At 43.4% G+C, this 20,528-nt stretch overlaps 1 protein-coding gene across 1 annotated transcript in view; it reads right to left on the minus strand.

The window, feature by feature from the left end:
- LOC124606735 (UNC93-like protein) overlaps positions 1-20,528 on the minus strand; it is a 417,842-nt gene that overhangs the window by 267,961 nt on the left and 129,353 nt on the right. Inside the window, exon 4 of the mRNA XM_047138767.1 lies at positions 14,547-14,833. Within this exon, the coding sequence (XP_046994723.1) occupies positions 14,547-14,833 (287 nt within the window). The remainder of the gene's footprint in view (positions 1-14,546; positions 14,834-20,528) is intronic.

Below are 20,528 nucleotides of genomic sequence, written 5' to 3' on the forward strand. Positions count from 1 at the left end.
GAAATTGAAATGTTTTTCTCTCTACAGTTTATTCGTTGATCGTCTTCCTAAAGTCCTTACAATCGTTGCCACCAAGTTTCGTTTGCCCTACGATCATTCGTTTTTTATGGGCGCCCTCTCAGCTGGCGAAAGTTTAATTATAGTCAATCTGAATAACGTGTAGATGGTATGGCCCTCCCACACAGATTTTAGTTTCACAGATACTACAATAATTAACATAACGAAGTGAATTTTCAGTCTGTCACAGGGGATGTGGGAAGAAGCAATACCGGTAGGCGTTGAATATGGTGTGGTACCAATGAACACTTTGGGAAGAGTGACATTTCAGACGTACTGCAGACGCACAGTAACTGATTCTTCTAAGACTAAAGTCATATGCGAATAATCACGTTGATCTCAAACACGATTAGTGTACACTTGCGTCACACACTGAAGTGCCAGAGAAACTCATATAGGCATGCGTATTCATATACAGAGATATATGAACAGGCAAATAGGACGCAGCGGTCGGCAAAGCCTATATAAGATAACAAGTGTCTGGCGCAGTTTTTCGATCGGTTACTGCTGCTGCAATGGCAAGATTTAAATGAGTTAGAAGGTTGTGTTATAATCGGCGCACGAGCTATGGAACACAGGATCTCCAAGATAGCGAAGAAGGGGGATTTTCCCATAGGACCGACCATTTCGCGAGTGTACCGTGAATATCAGGAATACGGTAAACATCAAATCTCCTACATTACTGCGGCCGGAAGAAAATCCTGCAAGATGGGAACCAATGACGACCAAAGAGAATCGTTCAAAGTGATAGAAGTGCAATCCTTTCGGAAATTGCTGCAGATGAGTTGTTGTGATACCCTGTGGCTTGTATAACGCTCTCCTCAACCTCAGCAACCTGGTGTTGTGGGTTCGTAGGTGCTTAAACTGCGCTGCTCCGTTGACCCTGACATACTTTTTGTTTAATTTCAGTATGCTGGATTACGTGTAGAAGAACTCGATTGTGGAATGAGATTGTGGTGTCAACGTTAGACACCAGGCTAGAGGCCGCATTAATCGGTAGTAGAGCTGGGCCATCAACAAGTGTCAACGAAACATAATCCAAATGGGCTTTCGGAGCCGAAGGCCCACTCATGTACGCTTGACGACTGCACGACACAAAGCGTTACGCCTCGTCTGCGCCCCTCGACAGACATTGGACTGTTGACTGGAAACATGGTGCCAGGTAGGACAAGCCTCGTTTCGAATTGTATCGAGCGGATAGGCGTGTAGGGGTTGGTGACACCTCGTGTATCCATGGACACTGCAAGTCAGCAGTAGACTATACAAGCTGGTCGTGTTGCGGCGCTTCTGCGTGATCGCGGGGGCCGGACACGATATTAGGCAGGTGTACCAGTTTATTAGGCTCTTCAGTGTAAAAGTTCCAGCACATGCTTAATGTTTACTTTCAACAACAATTTTTATAAAAAGTAACATACAACGTGAAATTTTTAAAGGAATTTAAAAAATTAATAATTAAACGGAGCAAACTTATTGATGTGTTATTACACTAGTTAGGTGACAGGACATAAGAAGAACTGCAACACCAGAAGATGATTATTTTAAGTGATATTCCTGCCCTCTGTGAAAATGCAGTGTAAGGATACGTTAGGATGTGGTACCTACGGATATAAATGTGGCCCTGTTGACCTGACAATTAATCGTTGACCTACAAAAAATGAAAAAGGAAGTCGTTTGCTACGAAATTAAGCAATAATCACAAGTAATTGAGTTTATTGCATTAAAAGTGGAAGATAAAACACCTGTCAAAGACTGCCAATTCCAAACAAATACCTCGCCAAGGTTTGATCTGTGGTGGTTCATTTCACCTTCTTACTATCGACAGCTTCTAGCTGGTGCCTCACCACGTGGCGTGTATCACTGCCTTGTGCGGATATCGCTGCCTCGGCTAGGCTTCAAAAGCGGCAGCTAGAGCGGCGCCAAGAATGGCCACCGAACAGCGCAGTGCAGATAGCTTTAGAACTCGCAGAGTGTGGACCTGGGGTCAACGACAGTTCTTGGGGCAACGGAGACACGGTGCAGATTGGCACGACGTCTTTTCTGGGTCGTCGTTCACTCTTCTTTGTCAGGACTGGGCAGAAGGTTTGGTTCGCCTATGCTGTAGGTATCTGGTTGATCAACTCTGTGCACAGATTTCTCGCTCCGCAAGCTGTTTAAGCTGATGTTTCGCGTTCGTATTAACTGAGTCATCACGCCCGTGTTCCGGCGTAAAATTCAAGCGCCGACACGACGCTCACGAACGGTTGAGCAGAGGAGGCTGTCGAGAAGACGTCAGCCAATAGTACGCAGACTGACCCCTCTCTAGAACGACACCGAGACAGCAGCGGCCTCTTGGCGAAGAGAACACAAGCGCCGCGCGGCCTGGCCGCGGCCCAGTTGAAGACTGGCCATTCTACGAGCTGTACACTAGCTACTTAGGAACTGTATAGTTTCACTTGTATTAGGAGTTGTGTATAATATTAAAGGGATTTTCTTATTTTGTCTGTCGCCCCTTGTTTGCGCACCATTGTAAATTCTCAACGTTAAGTCTTGTCACTTATCTTACTGTAATTAAAAAACTCATTAAACCGATTACTTGAATTGTTGTCTCGCGATCGGAGAAGCAGGTCTCCTAGGAAGGACACAACAGCCCGCCTGTGTTATTTGATTATGTGGCCCTAGGACGAATTTATTTGTGTGTTTTTTGACGTTGACCTGTTTTAATCTTCTGCTCAGGGTTCTCTCTAAAAGTCTGGAGTGGTTAATTGTTCATGCGGTGACATGTTCATGTAATATGGATTTATTATATTCGGCTCGGCCTTAGGCTGTAGGGGTTACGCAAAGATTTGTATTGGGTGCACTCTTGCTCAAAGTTAAGCCTGTTTCTTTGTGGTGTATGAAATTTGATGCCTTGCGTCATATCTGGTTGTAATGTCGATTTGTGTTACAAATGTGTGTTTTAGCTTTCAAATGGTTCAAATGGCTCCGAGCACTATGGAACTTAACTTCTGAGGTCATCAGTCCCTTAGAACTTAGAACTACTTAAACTTAACTAACCTAAGGACATCACACACATCCATGCCCGAGGCAGGATTCGAACCTGCGACCGTAGCGGTCACGCGGTTCCAGACTGTAGCGCCTAGAACCGCTCGCCCACTCCGGCCGGCTGTCCAGCTTTCACGCATAATTGTATCAAGGTCCTATGGGGTATCAAGTTGTTTGAAGTTTTAAGTTTTGTGTGTTATGACCTCTAGCTAATGGTAAGACTTTAGCGAGTTCTTCTTTATATTCCTTCCTGCAAGAACTTACAGCTCCCTTTGAGTAGTTGTCTTTTACACCTTCATGTTTTAGCAGATCTTATTTCCTAAGGTGTATGACCTTATTGGAACGGTTCTGTAAGTGAAATCGTGGTTAAAAAATAGCTTTCAGTTGTAGTGTAACACTGTGAGACATTAATGTGTGGTGTTTACTGACAGCACGAATACTAAGTTACCGGGAGAGTGTTCCGTGGCGGCCGCTTCTTGCCTCGTTGGCCTGATTTGCAAGCGGCCGTGTGGAATTGCTCTACATAATTTCCTAGCGCGGCTTGCTATTTGTTTGCAGTCGCTCTGTGCTCAAGTTGAGTACCTCACGTTATCTGACTTGCAATGAAAATGAAATTTTGCTCTCGGGCAAGAGGCCTTTATCTGATTAATTGGTTTTGCACAGGGAATTTTTCCGATTAATGTTATTGTTCTGTTTAAAACGTATTGTAACTTTGTTCTAAGTTTTATTTTAAATCATCTGGTACATACCATTTGGGTAAGACGTAAAGGCTAATTGTTATGGCTTGTTAACTAGTTAATATTTATCCTTTGGGGCTCTTCTTTGTGTCTTGATGTTAGGCTCATTTGCACAGATTTATCTAGTGCCCAGTTTTAATAATTTTTTGGGAAATAGCGCAGACAAGGGTATACATTTGTTTCTGTGGCTGCAGATGAAAGCATAAAGACTATAAAATCTGCAAGTAAGTCTTCAGCATGAAGCTTGAAGTTACTGAAATTCAGTACAAATGATTTTACTGTACCAACGGCTCATCTCGCTGTCGTGGCTGGATTTCGTCATATTAATCTACAGCTGGAGGCTGAAGTGTCTGCAAAATGAAGTCATTGGTTGCGTCCGCGATTAAGTTCTATTTAGCCGGAATATTTTCTACGTCCAGCATCCATCTGCTCCGAGTTTGGCTAATGAAGAACGGAGATTGAGTCTATTGGTAAAAAGTACCGGTGGCGCAAAGCCTGGCAGAGAGGTGGTTTTTTTCGAACTCTTTCCTAAAAGGAAGAGTCGTGTTTTCGTGTTTTCCCTCTCCATGTCATTTAGATTGACTCATCATCATCAGTTATGTGCTATATTAGCGGGTCCCTTGCCTCTCCATTTTCTGCGATCCATTGCTTCTTTCTTAAGGCAGCTGTATGTTGTACCGTCCATCATGTCATCCAGTATCTGGAATCTCTTCCTTCATCGCTTCCTCTCCTCTTCTACATAACCTTCTAAAACTGTTTTTATCAGTCCGTCATTCCTTCTTAATATATGCCCAGTCCAATTTCTTTTTCTTCTCTTTATTACAAAATGGATTGACCTAGTAGATAGTGTCGGAAGTTCCATGCGGCTTTTCGCGGATGATGCTGTAGTATACAGAGAAGTTGCAGCATTAGAAAATTGTAGCGAAATGCAGGAAGATCTGCAGCGGATAGGCACTTGGTGCAGGGAGTGGCAACTGACCCTTAACATAGACAAATGTAATGTATTGCGAATACATAGAAAGAAGGATCCTTTATTGTATGATTATATGATAGCGGAACAAACACTGGTAGCAGTTACTTCTGTAAAATATCTGGGAGTATGCGTGCGGAACGATTTGAAGTGGAATGATCATATAAAATTAATTGTTGGTAAGGCGGGTACCAGGTTGAGATTCATTGGGAGAGTGCTTAGAAAATGTAGTCCGTCAACAAAGGAGGTGGCTTACAAGACACTCGTTCGACCTATACTTGAGTATTGCTCATCAGTGTGGGATCCGTACCAGATCGGTCTGACGGAGGAGATAGAGAAGATTCAAAGAAGAGCGGCGCGTTTCGTCACAGGGTTATTTGGTAACCGTGATAGCGTTACGGAGATGTTTAGCAAACTCAAGTGGCAGACTCTGCAAGAGAGGCGCTCTGCATCGCGGTGTAGCTTGCTCGCCAGGTTTCGAGAGGGTGCGTTTCTGGATGAGGTGTCGAATATATTGCTTCCCCCTACTTATACCTCCCGAGGAGATCACGAATGTAAAATTAGAGAGATTAGAGCGCGCACGGAGGCTTTCAGACAGTCGTTCTTCCCGCGAACCATACGCGACTGGAACAGGAAAGGGAGGTAATGACAGTGGCACGTAAAGTGCCCTCCGCCACACACCGTTGGGTGGCTTGCGGAGTATAAATGTAGATGTAGATGTAGATGTAGAGCACTATGGGACTTAACTGCTGTGGTCATAAGTCCTGTAGAACTTAGAACTACTTAAACCTAACTAACCTAAGGACATCACACACATCCACGCCCGAGGCAAGATTCGAACCAGCGACCGTAGCGGTCCCGCGGTTCCAGACTGTAACGCCTAGAACCAGTCGCCCACTACGGCCGGCTCTCTTTATTACATCTAGTAACTGTCTTTTCCCTCCCACTCTCCTCAGTACCTCTTAATTTTTTACTCTGTCTATCCAACTTATTCTCTCCATCCTCCGCCATGTCCAGATCTCAAAAGCCTCCAGCCTTTCTCTGTCTTTCTCCCTCATAGTCCATGTTTCAGCGCCATATAGAAGAACACTCCATACAAGACATTTTATGAGTCTCTTGCTGAGTTCTCTGTCCAGACCGCTGCAGAAAATTCTCCTTTTCTTATAAAACGCCTCTTTTGCCATTGCTATCCTTGTTTTAATTTCTGTGGTGCACTTCCAGCCGGTGTCTATCCTGCTTCCAAAATACCTAAAATTTTGCACCTGTTCTAGTATTTCTCCATTCAGCATAATTTTTATTTCCTTATTTCCTCCTTGTGCCAATACTTTTGTTTTATTTGTATTAATTTTCATTCCATAATTTTTTTCGTTAGTTTCAATGGTGTCTACCAATTTGTGTAAGAAGGACCATGTCATCATCAAACCTCAAACACCCTACTCTTCTTCCTCCGACTTCTACGCATTTGTCAATTAATGAGCATTGGTCAATGATATTCTCCAAGTATAGGTTGAAAAGAGTGAAAAGATTGACTAGACTACGGATATACCGAGCACCGATCAGTAAAATATACTTCAAAAGAAGCTGGTCCCCTTTTCTGACCCGTGATTAAGGCATTTAACCTGTAGTACGCTCCCTAACACTTGACGCTCAAAAACTGTGTCCCGCTCTCTTTCGATCTCTGACTTTGCCCAGTGATACGGGACCTCGGCAGCACAGTCGAATTTCTCTCTCTTCTAAGTTATTTGTGTTAGCCAGTCCTGATTTTGGTAATGTGTGAGTTCGGCGGCGTCAAAGGTGGCCTATCCCTCGAGTTTTCCCTCCACTTTTTTGTTGTTATCTGTTGGAAGCGCCGTATTGCCAAGAAGCTCTGCTGTCTGTGTTCTATGTCGTTCTTCCAGGCCTCGCCACAGACGGCATTCCTCCTCTTTCCACACTGAGGTTGTTAAAAACAAGCTCTGTCGGTAGTCCTACACTACGGAAGATCGCGTTTGTAGTTTGACTTTCGGCGAGCGACTCCTAGAAATGGTTCTTCAAAGCAAAGCTAGCTGACAAAGTAGCACTGACCTTCGTCGGCTGGAGTGGACGAGCGGTTCTAGGCGCCACAGTCTGGAGCTGCGCGACCGCTATGGTCGCAGGCTCGAATCCTGTCTCGGGCATGGATGTGTGTGATGTCCTTAGGTTAGTTAGGTTTAAGTCTAGGGGAGTGATGACCTCAGATGTTAAGTCCTGTAGTGCTTAAAGCCATCTGAACCATTTTCATTCGAAATTATTGTGAGCGTGCTGGAGCCCTTCTGCGGATTTTTCCTAAGGACGACCTTCCAACCAGTGGATTACCTTTAGATACAGTCATCTTCAAGTGTATTCTTTTATAATTTGGTTTCCACAGTTGTCAGATTAAACCCTAAAAGGTACGACTTCAGTTTTCTTACTCTGTTTTAATTTATGTATAATCTACATAATTTATCGTTTCATTTTAAATATGTTTGTTTTGTAGACGTGAGTATTGCTGGTGAAACCCGAAACTCGTAACTTCATTGCCGGCAACCGTCGCCAAGCGGTTCTAGGCGCTTCAGTCCGGAACCGTGCTGCTGCTACGGTCGCAGGTTTGAATCCTGCCGCGGGTATGGATGTGTGTGATGTCCTTAGGTCAGTTAGGTTTAAGTCTAGGGGAGTGATGACCTCAGATGTTAAGTCCTGTAGTGCTTAAAGCCATCTGAACCATTTTCATTCGAAATTATTGTGAGCGTGCTGGAGCAGAATAGGAAAACTTTTGAAGTATATATTGTATTGGAAAATAATTAAGTAACTAGAGAAAAATTTACAAGGAGATAGAAAGACTGCAATATTGGTGATTAATTCTGGGACAGGATTTAGAAACTGATGATACAAAGGAACTGAGGAAATGTCGCAACAAGACTAAGTAGTTGCCAGACTTACGAGCAGTGAAACTTAATATGCTTTGTACTGTGAGATATTCAGTGTCAATTCTGAGTAGTATATCCGAATCTTAGGCGAACGAAATAAATCACATTTTCATTCATTGTTCTTAATATTTTAGTAGGGTTCTTGAACAGTTTGTGGGTAAACTGTTACGCTGAGACAGAGAACGCCACGTTGCTCATGTACGAATAACTTTCTTCCTGGTACTGTGAGCTGTCATCAGCATGGCTACAGACCCTCCTCATTTATTGAAATTTCCTAGCCACTGTTAAATTCATAATTGTTACATAACGGTTCTACATAATAGGCTAGGCGTTCATGCATTGCCCAATTCAATTGCAGTAGAGGTTCTGCTACAATCATTTGCAATCAGGAGACATATTTCTCAAACAAGCTGCTTTCAAAATAAGCATTTATTTGTTCATCAGCACGATTAGGTCTACCTTCTATGCAAGATCTTTCAGGTTCTTGAAGCAGGCGGTGACAGTTCAGGTACCTTTCATTGTTGATTGTAGTACACCATAATTTCTGAATGTGTATGGAGAAGTGTAAGGATAGCAGACAGAGAAACGCATACGCAATGCGCATGCCGTTTGCAACAAAATGGGGCACTTACCCACTTCGTAAATCAAGTTATGAACTTAGTAGTAGGTAATTTCATTATTAAGGTTCATTCACACGTTCATTTATGTCCATAGATTAAACTGCAGCACCAACGTGAGTCTTACCCTCGTGAATTTGTTCTTAAAATATAGTGAGACCGCGTTTAATATAATTTCATTGGTCAAAATTTTTATGTTGTTAAGAGGACATTTCACCAAGGCAACTTTTTGTAGGCAATACTACTAATTCTCATAATTTGTTTAGTTCTTTCGTGTACTTACTGGCACTCCCCCTACAACTGCTGCAAACTAGCAGTTTGAAATGTATGCGTGAAGATAGGCTGTAGTAAAGTCTACGGCCACCAAATGCTCTTGCTGCTTCCTACAGATGGCGCATTGCAGCAGCACTTGTTTCTCAAAATAACCAATTCCTGAAATAACCAATTTTTGTTATTTTATTGCTATTGTTTCCTGTGATACACGTAGAAATCTAACGAAGACTGAAAACATTTTGACTCTCCGTTTCAGGGTACACAGAATCAAATTGTTTAATTAAAAGGGCAAATAAAGGAAAACTTAGTGTGACCACAGTTCGCTGGCTTTCGCGAAAAGTGGTCAGTGGATGAATACTACAAAGAATCACCAGTATCTTGGTCTTGACCAATCTTTTTAAACTCTGCTCGAAAACCTTGTTGTAATCGTGGATCATGTCACTGTTTGGACATTGCGAATGGTCGATGCTAAAGTGTAAAAACTGAAGTTGAACTCTGCTTTTGTTTTTCTTTGTCCATAGGCATATTATGCGGATATAGGCAGCAGATAACATGCTTACTGTTACTATTGTATACTACGAACTGTCGTTAAGCTTTTAATGTATTACTGTAATTCCTCCCTCTTTTGTTATTTCATAGCAATGACAGACAACTCTTTAGCCTTTTTAAACAAATGAAGCATTGTACTTCATTGCTACAGCACTTGATAAATATATTTCCAGTCTAGCGTTGATGCCATTCTGCAATACAACGTGTGTCCGGTGACGACAGCGCGGAACTATCTTGTCAATTGAATACATAAAGTTTGAAAACAAGTCCGTGATCAAATATTGGCACTTCTTTTGCAGGTCCGTCTTGATCACACAAACTTTTACACTTCACTGTTACCGGTTTCAGCTACTGCCATCTTCAGATCACAAATTATTCTTATGTAGTTGTTGTTGTTGTGGTCTTCAGTCCTGAGACTGATTTGGTGCAGCTCTCCATGCTACTCTATCCTGTGCAAGCTTTTTCATCTCCCAGTACCTACTGCAACCTACATCCTTCTGAATCTGCTTAGTGTATTCATCTCTTGGTCTCCCTCTACGATTTTTACACTCCAATACTAAATTGATGATCCCTTGATGCCTTAGAACATGTCCTACCAACCGATCCCTTCTTCTGGTCAAGTTGTGCCACAAACTTCTCTTCTCCCCAATCCTATTCAATACTTTCTCATTAGTTATGTGATCTACCCATCTAATCTTCAGCATTCTTCTGTAGCACCACATTTCGAAAGCTTCTATTCTCTTCTTGTCCAAACTATTTATCGTCCATGTTTCACTTCCATACATGGCTACACTCCATACAAATACTTTCAGAAATGACTTCCTGGCACTTAAATCTATACTCGATGTTAACAAATTTCTCTTCTTCAGAAACGCTTTCCTTGCCATTGCCAGTCTACATTTTATATCCTCTCTACTTCTACCATCATCAGTTATTTTGCTCCCCAAATAGCAAAACTCCTTTACTACTTTAAGTATCTCATTTCCTAATCTAATACCCTCAGCATCACCTGACTTAATTCGACTACATTCCATTATTCTTGTTTTGCTTTTGTTGATGTCCATCTTATATCCTTCTTTCAAGACACTGTCCATTCCGTTCAACTGCTCTTCCAAGTCCTTTGCTGTCTCTGACAGAATTACAATGTCATCGGCGAACCTCAAAGTTTTTATTTCTTCTCCATGAATTTTAATACCTACTCCGAATTTTTGTTTTGTTTCCTTTACTGCCTGCTCAATATACAGATTGAACAACATCGGGGAGAGGCTACAACCCTGTCTTACTCCCTTCCTAACCACTGCTTCCCTTTCATGTCCCTCGACTCTTATAACTGCCATCTGGTTTCTGTACAAATTGTAAATAGCCTTTCGCTCCCTGTATTTTACTCCTGCCACCTTTAGAATTTGAAAGAGAGTATTCCAATCAACATTGTCAAAAGCTTTCTCTAAGTCTACAAATGTTAGAAACGTAGGTTTGCCTTTCCTTAATCCTTCTTCTTAGATTAGTCGTAAGGTGAGCATTGCCTCACGTGTTCCAGTGTTTCTATGGAATCCAAACTTATCTTCCCCGAGGTCGGCTTCTACTAGTTTTTCCATTCGTCTGTAAAGAATTCGTGTTAGTATTTTGCCGCTGTGACTTTTTAAACTGATAGTTCGGTAATTTTCACATCTGTCAACACCTGCTTTCTTTGGGATTCGAATTATTATATTCTTCTTGAAGTCTGAGGGTATTTCGCCTGTTTCATACATCTTGCTCACCAAATGGTAGAGTTTTGTCAGGACTGGCTCTCCTAAGGCCGTCAGTAGTTCCAATGGAATGTTGTCTACTCCTGGGGCCTTGTTTCGACTCAGGTCTTTCAGTGCTCTGTCAAACTCTTCACGCAGTATCATATCTCCCATTTCAGCTTCATCTACATTCTCTTCCATTTCCATAATATTGTCCTCAAGTACATCGCCCTTGTATAGACCCTCTATATACTCCTTCCACCTTTCTGCTCTCCCTTCTTTGCTTAGAACTGGGTTTCCATCTGAGCTCTTGATATTCATACAAGTCGTTCTCTTATCTCCAAAGGTCTCTTTAATTTTCCTGTAGGCAGTATCTATCTTACCCCTAGTGAGATAGGCCTCTACATCCTTACATTTGTCCTCTAGCCATCCCTGCTTAGCCATTTTGCACTTCCTGTCGATCTCATTTTTGAGACGTTTGTATTCCTTTTTGCCTGCTTCATTTACTGCATTTTTATATTTTCTCCTTTCATCAATTAAATTCAATATTTCTTCTGTTACCCAAGGTTTTCTACTAGCCCTCGTCTTTTTACCTACATGATTCTCTGCTGCCTTCGCAACTTCATCCCTCAAAGCTACCCATTCTTCTTCTACCTTATTTCTTTCCCCATTCCTGTGAATTGTTCCCTTATGCTCTCCCTGAAACTCTGTACAACCTCTGGTTCTTTCAGTTTATCCAGGTCCCATCTCCTTAAATTACCACCTTTTTGCAGTTTCTTCAGTTTTAATCTACAGGTCATAATCAATAGATTGTGGTCAGAGTCCACATCTGCCCCTGGAAATGTCTTACAATTTAAAACCTGGTTCCTAAATCTCTGTCTTACCATTATATAATCTATCTGATACCTTTTAGTATCTCCAGGGTTCTTCCATGTATACAACCTTCTTTCATGATTCTTAAACCAAGTGTTAGCTATGATTATGTTGTGCTCTGTGCAAAATTCTACCAGGCGGGTTCCTCTTTCATTTCTTAGCCCCAATCCATATTCACCTGCCTTTTCCTACACTCGAATTCCAGTCACCCATGACTATTAAATTTTCGTCTCCCTTCACAATCTGAATAATTTCTTTTATTTCATCATAAATTTCTTCAATTTCTTCGTCATCTGCAGAGCTAGTTGGCATATATACTTGTACTACTGTAGTAGGTGTGGGCTTCGTATTTATCTTGGCCACAATAATGCGTTCACTATGCTGTTTGTAGTAGCTTACCCGCATTCCTATTTTCCTATTCATTATTAAACCTACTCCTGCATTACCCCTATTTGATTTTGTGTTTATAACCCTGTAGTCACCTGACCAGAAGTCTTGTTCCTCCTGCCACCGTACTTCACTTATGTAGTATCAACGCTAAACTAAACATGTAGGTACATAGCAAGTGCTCTATTATGTAGACGAGTTGGGGCAAGGCTTGCTCACTGGCACGTTCACGTGTGTCTTAAGCCACGTCACAACAATGTGGTATCCATTCTTGGGCTATGTGTTATTGCTCATTTCTGTCGGAACTATTATCAAAACAGCGCTGTTCGCATTTTCCCTTTTTCTACACTCATTCTCATAAATTAAGGATAATGCTGAAACATGGTGAAACAACGTTCTGGTGGGCGGTTTATGGGCTTAAATCACCTGGGGGTATGACCATGCGGTGCATTTGACCTGCGATCGTCGCACGGTGGCGCTGGCAGCAGTCCACATACGCAGCCGTGTGTTGGTGCATGTCAGAGTACGATGCTGCGAGTAAATCTGCAGACGTTTTCAGACTTGCTAATGGTGACTGTGTGTTGAAAATGTCTCAAACAACACATATTGATAACGTTATGAGGAACAGAATACTAGGGCGACTGTAGGCTGGTCAAACACAGCAGGTCGTAGCACGGGCCCACCGTGTGTCATAAAGTGTGATCTCAAGATTATGGCAACGATTCCAGCAGACAGGAAACGTGTCCAGGCGCTACAGTAGGGGACGTGCACAGTGTACAACACCACAAGAAGACCGATATCTCACCATAAGTGCCCGCAGACGGCCACGGAGTACTGCAGGTAGCCTTGCTCGGGACATTACCGCAGCCACGGGAACAGTTGTCTCCAGAAACACAGTCTACAGACGACTGAACAGACTTGGTTTATTCGCCCAGAGACCAGCAAGGTGCATTCCAGTGATCCAGTGACACCTGGACACAGGAGAGCCCGTATAGCGTGGTGTCAAGACCACAGTACATGGTCATTGGAACAGTGGTCCCAGGTTATGTTCAGGGACGAGTCCAGGTATAGTTTGAGCAGCGATTCTCGCCGGGTTTTCATCTGGCGTGAACCCGGAACCAGATACCAAAACCTTAATGTCCTTGAAAGGGACCTGTATGGAGGTCGTGGTTTGATGGTTTGGGGTGGGATTATGATCGGTACACGTACACCCCTGCATATCTTTCACAGAGGAACTGTAACAGGTCAGGTGTATCGGGGCGTCATTTTGCACCAGTATGTCCACCTTTTCAGGGGTGCAGGGGTTCCACTTCCCTCCTGAGGGATGATAACGCACGGCCCCACCGAGCTGCCATCGTGGAGGATTACCTTGAAACAGCAGATATCAGGAGAATGGAGTGGCCTGATTGTTCTGCAGACCTAAACCCCATCGAGCACGTCTGGGTTGCCCTTGGTCGAAGTATCGTTGCACGTCTTCAAACCATTACGGCACTTCAGGAGCTCCGACAGGCACTGGTGCAAGAATGGGAGGCTATACCCCAGCAGCTGCTCGACCACCTGATCCAGAGTATGCCAACCCGTTGTGCGGCCTGTGCACATGTGCATGGTGATGATATTCCATTTTGATGTCGGGGTACATGCGCAGTAAACACTGGCGTTTTGTAGCAAAAGTGTTTCAGGACGGTTTTCTCAACTTATGACCAATACCGTGGAGGTACAGATCTGTGTCGTGCGTTTTCCCTATGTGCCTATGCTATTGGTGCCAGTTTTGCGTAGTGCCACGTTGTGTGGTACCACATTCTGCAATTTATGAGCGTGAGTGTCTAATAACGCAGTATTTTAAACCAATGCAAATTTTACGAATAAAAGTTATTTATTTTTTAATAAAAGTTTTCTTTAAAAGCGAAAAATTTTAGCACTGCTGTTGCTGCTAATTGATGTGTTCCGTTATTAGTAAAGCTATAAGAAACACCTGTTGTGACCGAGACCAAACAATTACCGAAAAGTACTGGCTATTCAGTACTGAAGTAGCAGTATCGATCTTAACCGGTCGATTTCTCCCATTCCTTTTAAGAAGTTCACCACCAATTACGAACATAATGCAGTTGTCTTCCAGTGACGCCGAGATATCCACAAGGAATGGTTTGCTCGGCAAATACGGAAGCTGCGAGAATGATGGCAAAAGTGCTCAGATATTGGTGGGAATACCTGTAACGCAATCTGTATTCTCTTGTTCACTGAACGGTTTTCGTGAGCGAGCGAGCCCGCGCGCGTACACACACACACACACACACACACACACACACACACACACACACACACACAAACACTGTAGTACGAATCATTTTTAATGTCCCAAATAAGTGATTCTCACAAAAAGAAATGCTTGGGGCTGGATTACGGCGGAATCTTACCCACGGAGGAGACGAGGTTGCCGAAGATTTGTCCGTACTCGTAGACGGTGTAGAAGATGCCGAAGAAGCGGACGACGACGACCTGCGGCTTGAGGCGCGTGGCGCTGGCGTAGACGTCGGCGAGCGCGCAGGTGTAGGCGCACTGCGTGCACCAGAAGGGCCCGCCGCCCACGCCGACGAGCAGCGCGCCCGGTAGCACGGTCGCGAACGACGCCGAGAACTGTGCGCACATGTACGGCACGTACAGCACGAACGACGCCAGCATCGCGCTCTTGCAGCCCAGCCACCTGCAGCACGCACACACACACACACACACACGTCTAAGATTTCTGCCTTGGCGTGCCTAAATCACAGCCTCCGGGCCAACACCTCACTTATTACGCTCGCGCGGAATTTATCGCTCTTCCTTCGCCAGAAGTGCATTTACTTACCTGAAGACGCCATCCGCGTCAGTTGCACTAGGTGCGCTGTTATAAGAGAGGATGATTTAACACGGACAGCACGTGTTCCACTGGGCTGGTTCCAAGACTACTAACTCACGGCGCGGAACTGGAATAAGGAAATTTGCTGCCGCCGTAACATTGCTGTGATGTGTGGAGACCAAAAAGTTTTACCTTGTCCGTTATAATACGAGTTCTGGTCAAAAAATTCCCGAACATTCGTGAGCCGTGCGTGGCTCGTGTTCCCGCCATCATGTATTTTACACCCTGTTTTTAACGTACTTACACCTCACTACGTTAATTTAAATTACAGGTGTCACTGGGTTGCTGCTTTGCCTGACCGTGACCGGCGCTAGCAGCGCGTATCAATGTATGTCCTCTCGTAATATCTTTGTTCGACTGCTATTACTCCCCGGTCGTTGTCTGTTGTAAGCCAGTTCGGGCTGCCGGTCAGTTGGAACGCGTCTGGAGCGCAATGCGGCGCTAGTGCAGTCAGGTTGGAGCAGTGAGGTTTGCGTCGACATGGCTCGCCCGATCATTGTCGCCACGCATCGCTTGAGCCGGACCACGGTCTTGGTGGATCGTGGGTCGGTCGTCCTACCGGACGACGCGTTTTGGCTCGCCGATCGTTCATGAGTCGGCTGTGTGTGTGTGTGTGTGTGTGTGTGTGTGTGTGTGTGTGCATCAACTCCCGATTTGTCTTCGCGCGTGCTTAGTTCCTTAGTTACTGTTGGGTATCATTCAGGTCTTCGTGCAAGTGTTTGTTAGGTTGTGGTTGTAGTTGGCTTTATTTCCACTGATGACTATTTTAGATGTTGTCGGCATTCTGAGGGTAGTCGGTCGGTTGGTGCTGACCGGGAGGATATCTCCGTGCGGCACAGTCGGCTGGGTCCTCTGGCGGTCCCTGCGCAGTGTCGGAGTGTGTGTAGAGCTGTCCGATCGCTATGAGCTTCGTGGCTCAACGACCAGAGACGTCAAAGTTGAGTGGTGTCTTAAGTACCCAATCCACATCCGTTCATGCTGTGTCGTTCGTTTCGGAGGTTCGCTGTTGAGGAGCTTTTTCTGTGAGGAACACCGAGTGGCTGTAGTGGTGAAATCGAGCTGCCGTGCGGTGGAATTAACAATATTGGTCCACTACAACTCAAGTGCTCAAGCGCAATTTTCTGCCTTGTGGCTGTTAGTGCTCTGGTTACCTGCCCTGTCCATTGTCGTAAATTCAGGCAGTGTTCTTTTTTGGTGGAGTTAACTATGTTACCTTATTTCTAAATCAAGTGTACTAGCGGAATTTTCTGTCTTGTGGCTGTTAGAGTTGCGGTTACCTGCCCTGGCCACTAACGTAATTTCAAGCAGCGTTCTTTCCTCAGCTGTTGTCGCTATCCAACACGGTGTGTAGTTTTGACAGCTTAATACACATTTCATGGTGGGTAATCACGTCCGTAACAGTTTGGTCTTTGAGTTTTCATGTACGGATTTGTGGCTAGCAAGTCGTTTTGTCGGTCGGTCCATGACTGCCTCTTGGTTGAGTTACCGACGGATCAAGTGTAGTTGGGCCCACCACCCGTCTCACCTAAGTGAACGTTAATGTTTTGATTGCAGCCTCCCCGCCACCCGCCCCCCCCCCCCCCACCCTCGATCCGTCTGAGTGCCGTTGTCTAAACTGTCCTTTCCATGGGTGTTTAATGGTCAGTTAATAATCTATTATAGCCAATGCTTCAAAAAAAAAAAAATTTATTGTGTTTAATGTAAATCAAGAGCCTTGAGCCCGTATAAGTAAGTTTGAATTCTGGCAAGTGCGTATTTTGCTAAAAGTTGCTGTTGTGCTATCTTTTCATTTAGAACGCTGTCAGCTACTTTAAACTTAAAGGTTTAAGATATTTTTGAATTTCTGGAAAGTCAGCTATGAGCCTTTAGCCGCTTAAAGCCTTATTCTTAAAATTTACCTTAAGTGAAAATATTGCGGCCTTCTGCTTGAAAGATTATGGTAATATATTTTAAAATTTTGAAATTTAATTGTGGCCTTTAGCCGTTTGTATTACACCTTGTTTATGTTTGTTCTATCCACTTTTGCCTTGAGGCTTTCAGCCTAGCTATGATATATATATATATATATATATATATATATATATATATATATATATATATATATATATATATATTATTTGCAATTTTAACTGCGTGTCTTCAGTCACTTGAAATTTATCTTGTTGATTTTTAAAATTTCTTGTTTGGAGGCCTTCAGCCGTGAAAGAATTGGCTTTTGAAACTCGTAGTTATAAAGGTTCGCCTATGTGCCGTTTTGGTTTAAATGTGTTATTAAATTGCAATAAATTATAATTTTGAAGTGAAACTGACCGCCATCTTATTTGGCCCTTTCCACCGTCCTAATTACCTGTTCTGCCCTGCGGGTGTAGTAGGCGTTTCAATTCGTAATTTCGCTCCAATGGACTGTTTGCGCGAAATGGGGTCGACAGCCCTGCTCATCCTTGTGTTTAATGTGTAACTGCCGAAAGTTTCCTCGTTATATGTCTGTTAGTTATTACTCAGTGATACATTGAGTAGAACGTTGTGTCTCACAGTTTACGAATTTCGAGATCGCAGAGCCAGAGAAGCAAGGCGTGTGCATTAAATTTTGCGTGAAACTCAAGAAAACCTTTGCACAGCCACTCCAAATGATGCACGAAGCCTACGGTGATGAGTGCTTGAGCCGTGTTACGGATGGTTCACACCGTTTAAAAATGGCTGGACAGAAGTTAAAGATGACCCTCGTTCAGGATGCCCTTCGATATCTAACGCCGACGATCATGTGACGAACGTCAGCGAAATTGTGCGTGCCAATCGAAGACTCACTGTCCGAGGGATTGTAGAAAAATGTAACATTTCAATTGCATCAGATCATGAAATCCTGACACACTCTCTTGGAATGTATCGTGTTGTCATCAAGTTCGTCCAGTCTCGGCCCGGCACACAGTTTTAATCTGCCGGGAAGTTTCGTATCAGCGCACACTCCGCTACAGAGTGAAAATCTCACATAGGGCAAACTGTTAATAGTCAGTATTACCGGGACGTGTTGCAACGCCTGTGAGAAAATGTGAGAAGGAAACGGCCCGAAATGTGGCGAGACAGTTCATGGCTCTTGTATCAAGATAACGTACTAGCACATTCATCCCTGTTCGTGTATGACTATTCCCAAAAAACGAAATGATTGTGCTGCGTCATTCTCCTTACTCTCCAGACCTGGCCCTTGCGGACTTTTTTTTATTTCCAAAGTTGAAAACCCCGCTGACGGGATGAAGGTATTCAACGACAGACGAGATAAGAGAAAATTCGCAGCCGGCACTTCGCGCGATCCAGCAAGAGGCGTACCAAGACTGCTTCCGGAAGTGGAAACGGGGTTGGGAGCTGTGTTTCAATTATGGCGGAGAGTATTTCAAAAATGGTTCAAATGGCTCTGAGCACTATGGGACTCAACGTCTGAGGTCATTAGTCCCCTAGAACTTAGAACTAGTTAAACTTAACTAACCTAAGGACATCACAAACATCCATGCCCGAGGCAGGATTCGAACCTGCGACCGTAGCGGTCTTGCGGTTCCAGACTGCAGCGCCTTTAACCGCACGGCCACTTCGGCCGGCCGGAGAGTATTTCGGAGGAGACCATGAACAATACGTAAAAGATAAGCGTAGAACATTTTGTGGACAAAGTTCCGAATTTCTAGGCCTGGCAATTGAAATCTACTTATTTTTATGTGAATTGGTATAGATTATAGTCTCCACTAATCTATATTACTAAAATGCTATTCCGGACCCGCGTAACACTTGCAGCGTAAGGGCAACAAAAATTCGATTTTCAATACTTCGCGTAGTTGTTAACCGAATTTGAAAATTTAAAATAATCTCACAATCTCTCATTAAGAGATGAAATTTGATGTTAAATGCATACCACAATTCTATAGGTATTATCTTTGGAAACTGTGTGTTCGCCTTGGGCGGCATAACTTGCGGCACGCTAACACACGACTTTATTGATCCATTATTTAAGACTCAGAGCACTTTTCGAACTACACATAATTTCATATCTTTCTCACTTACACTGTCCCACAAAATGACGAAACCAAAACCATTACTTGCTTACTACATTTCTGCTGTTCACCAGTCAGACTTTATCAAATTGTTCAAATCGCTCTGAGCGCTATGGGACTTAACATCTATGGTCATCAGTCCCCTAGAACTTAGAACTACTTAAACCTAACTAACCTAAGGACATCACACAACACCCAGTCATAGACTTTATCAGCCACGAGGTTTCAGTTTATTACGTCTTAAATACTAATCCCATTCGCAACAGCAAATTTTGTATTGTGGGCATCCACAGCTGTAGAATTGTATCATGATGAAAAATACTGCTTCAGCTGTATGATAAATATTTATTTAAGATTCAACTAGCCTCGCGGCGTTAGTCACATCTTCTGGGACACACATTTGTTTCATAATTTAGTTCAAGCGATAACCAGTAAATGACCTAACGTTCTTTGTCCTATTGTGATAAAAATGTTCAACCGTCAAGAAGGCGGTAATTCAATTTAAAATACTGTTGACTGCTGGGGACATCAACCCGAAACAGGAAATGTTTATTTCTAGCGATAAATCATCTACTTGTTATTACTGCACGACATCATAAACAATGAGATGCGTGAAAAAGAGCTTTCGCTTACAATGGAGCGAAAACTACCCACTTTACACTCCTCTAGTGTTTGATGAGGGGAACACTTAGTGACTTACAACAAACTTTAAGCATAATCCTTGCTAGCACCATTTTTCACTTACAGTCTCAAAGGCAAATATTTAACGCATTTGTAAATTAATCAGACGTTCGACGTTGTGTTAGACATGGTAGTTCGATTCTTTAAAGGAACGTCGGTTTACTCAAATGTAGAATACCACACCCCGTAAATGCTTTGAATATACTTAGCTTGTGTTATATGAGAATGCAGGCCTTCTCGGCGAATCTCGATGATAAAATCTTCTCGGAATGACAGCCGAGTCAATGTGTTGTTTTCCAGCAACGTTTCAGCAAGTTTTTTACTTGCCATCTTCAGGCGAAGATGTAAAGTGAATGTTTTTAATTTTACCGTCTTCCACGTAAAAACTTCGGACGAGCGTCCTTGCGTGAAAAAATACCACCACATATGAATCGCTGAGAATTACGAGATAATTATACGGGAATCATAGTTGCGTCCTCAAAGGATATATCATGTCTTCACTTGTGTCATGTACCCTTAGTGTAGGAGTAGCGCCTCTGATCAGTAATCGTCCTGAGTCCGAACACGGTCACCCTGTAAATTTTAAACAAAAATTGTCAGATTTGGCGGCCAAAGACTTCCACCATAAGAAGTAACCCACGTTGTACCAACGGCCTTGTCAAAGAGGGTGAAGGAGCGGAACGAGGTTCATGATATTCTGTTGCGTTTGGAGTGGGATACTATCCCTAAAGGCGTAATCATCAGCAGCGATCAACGGCATGAGGATACAGAAGGCAATAGAAATC

Source organism: Schistocerca americana, chromosome 3 (assembly GCF_021461395.2).
Source record: "Schistocerca americana isolate TAMUIC-IGC-003095 chromosome 3, iqSchAmer2.1, whole genome shotgun sequence".
Lineage (NCBI taxonomy): Eukaryota > Metazoa > Arthropoda > Insecta > Orthoptera > Acrididae > Schistocerca > Schistocerca americana.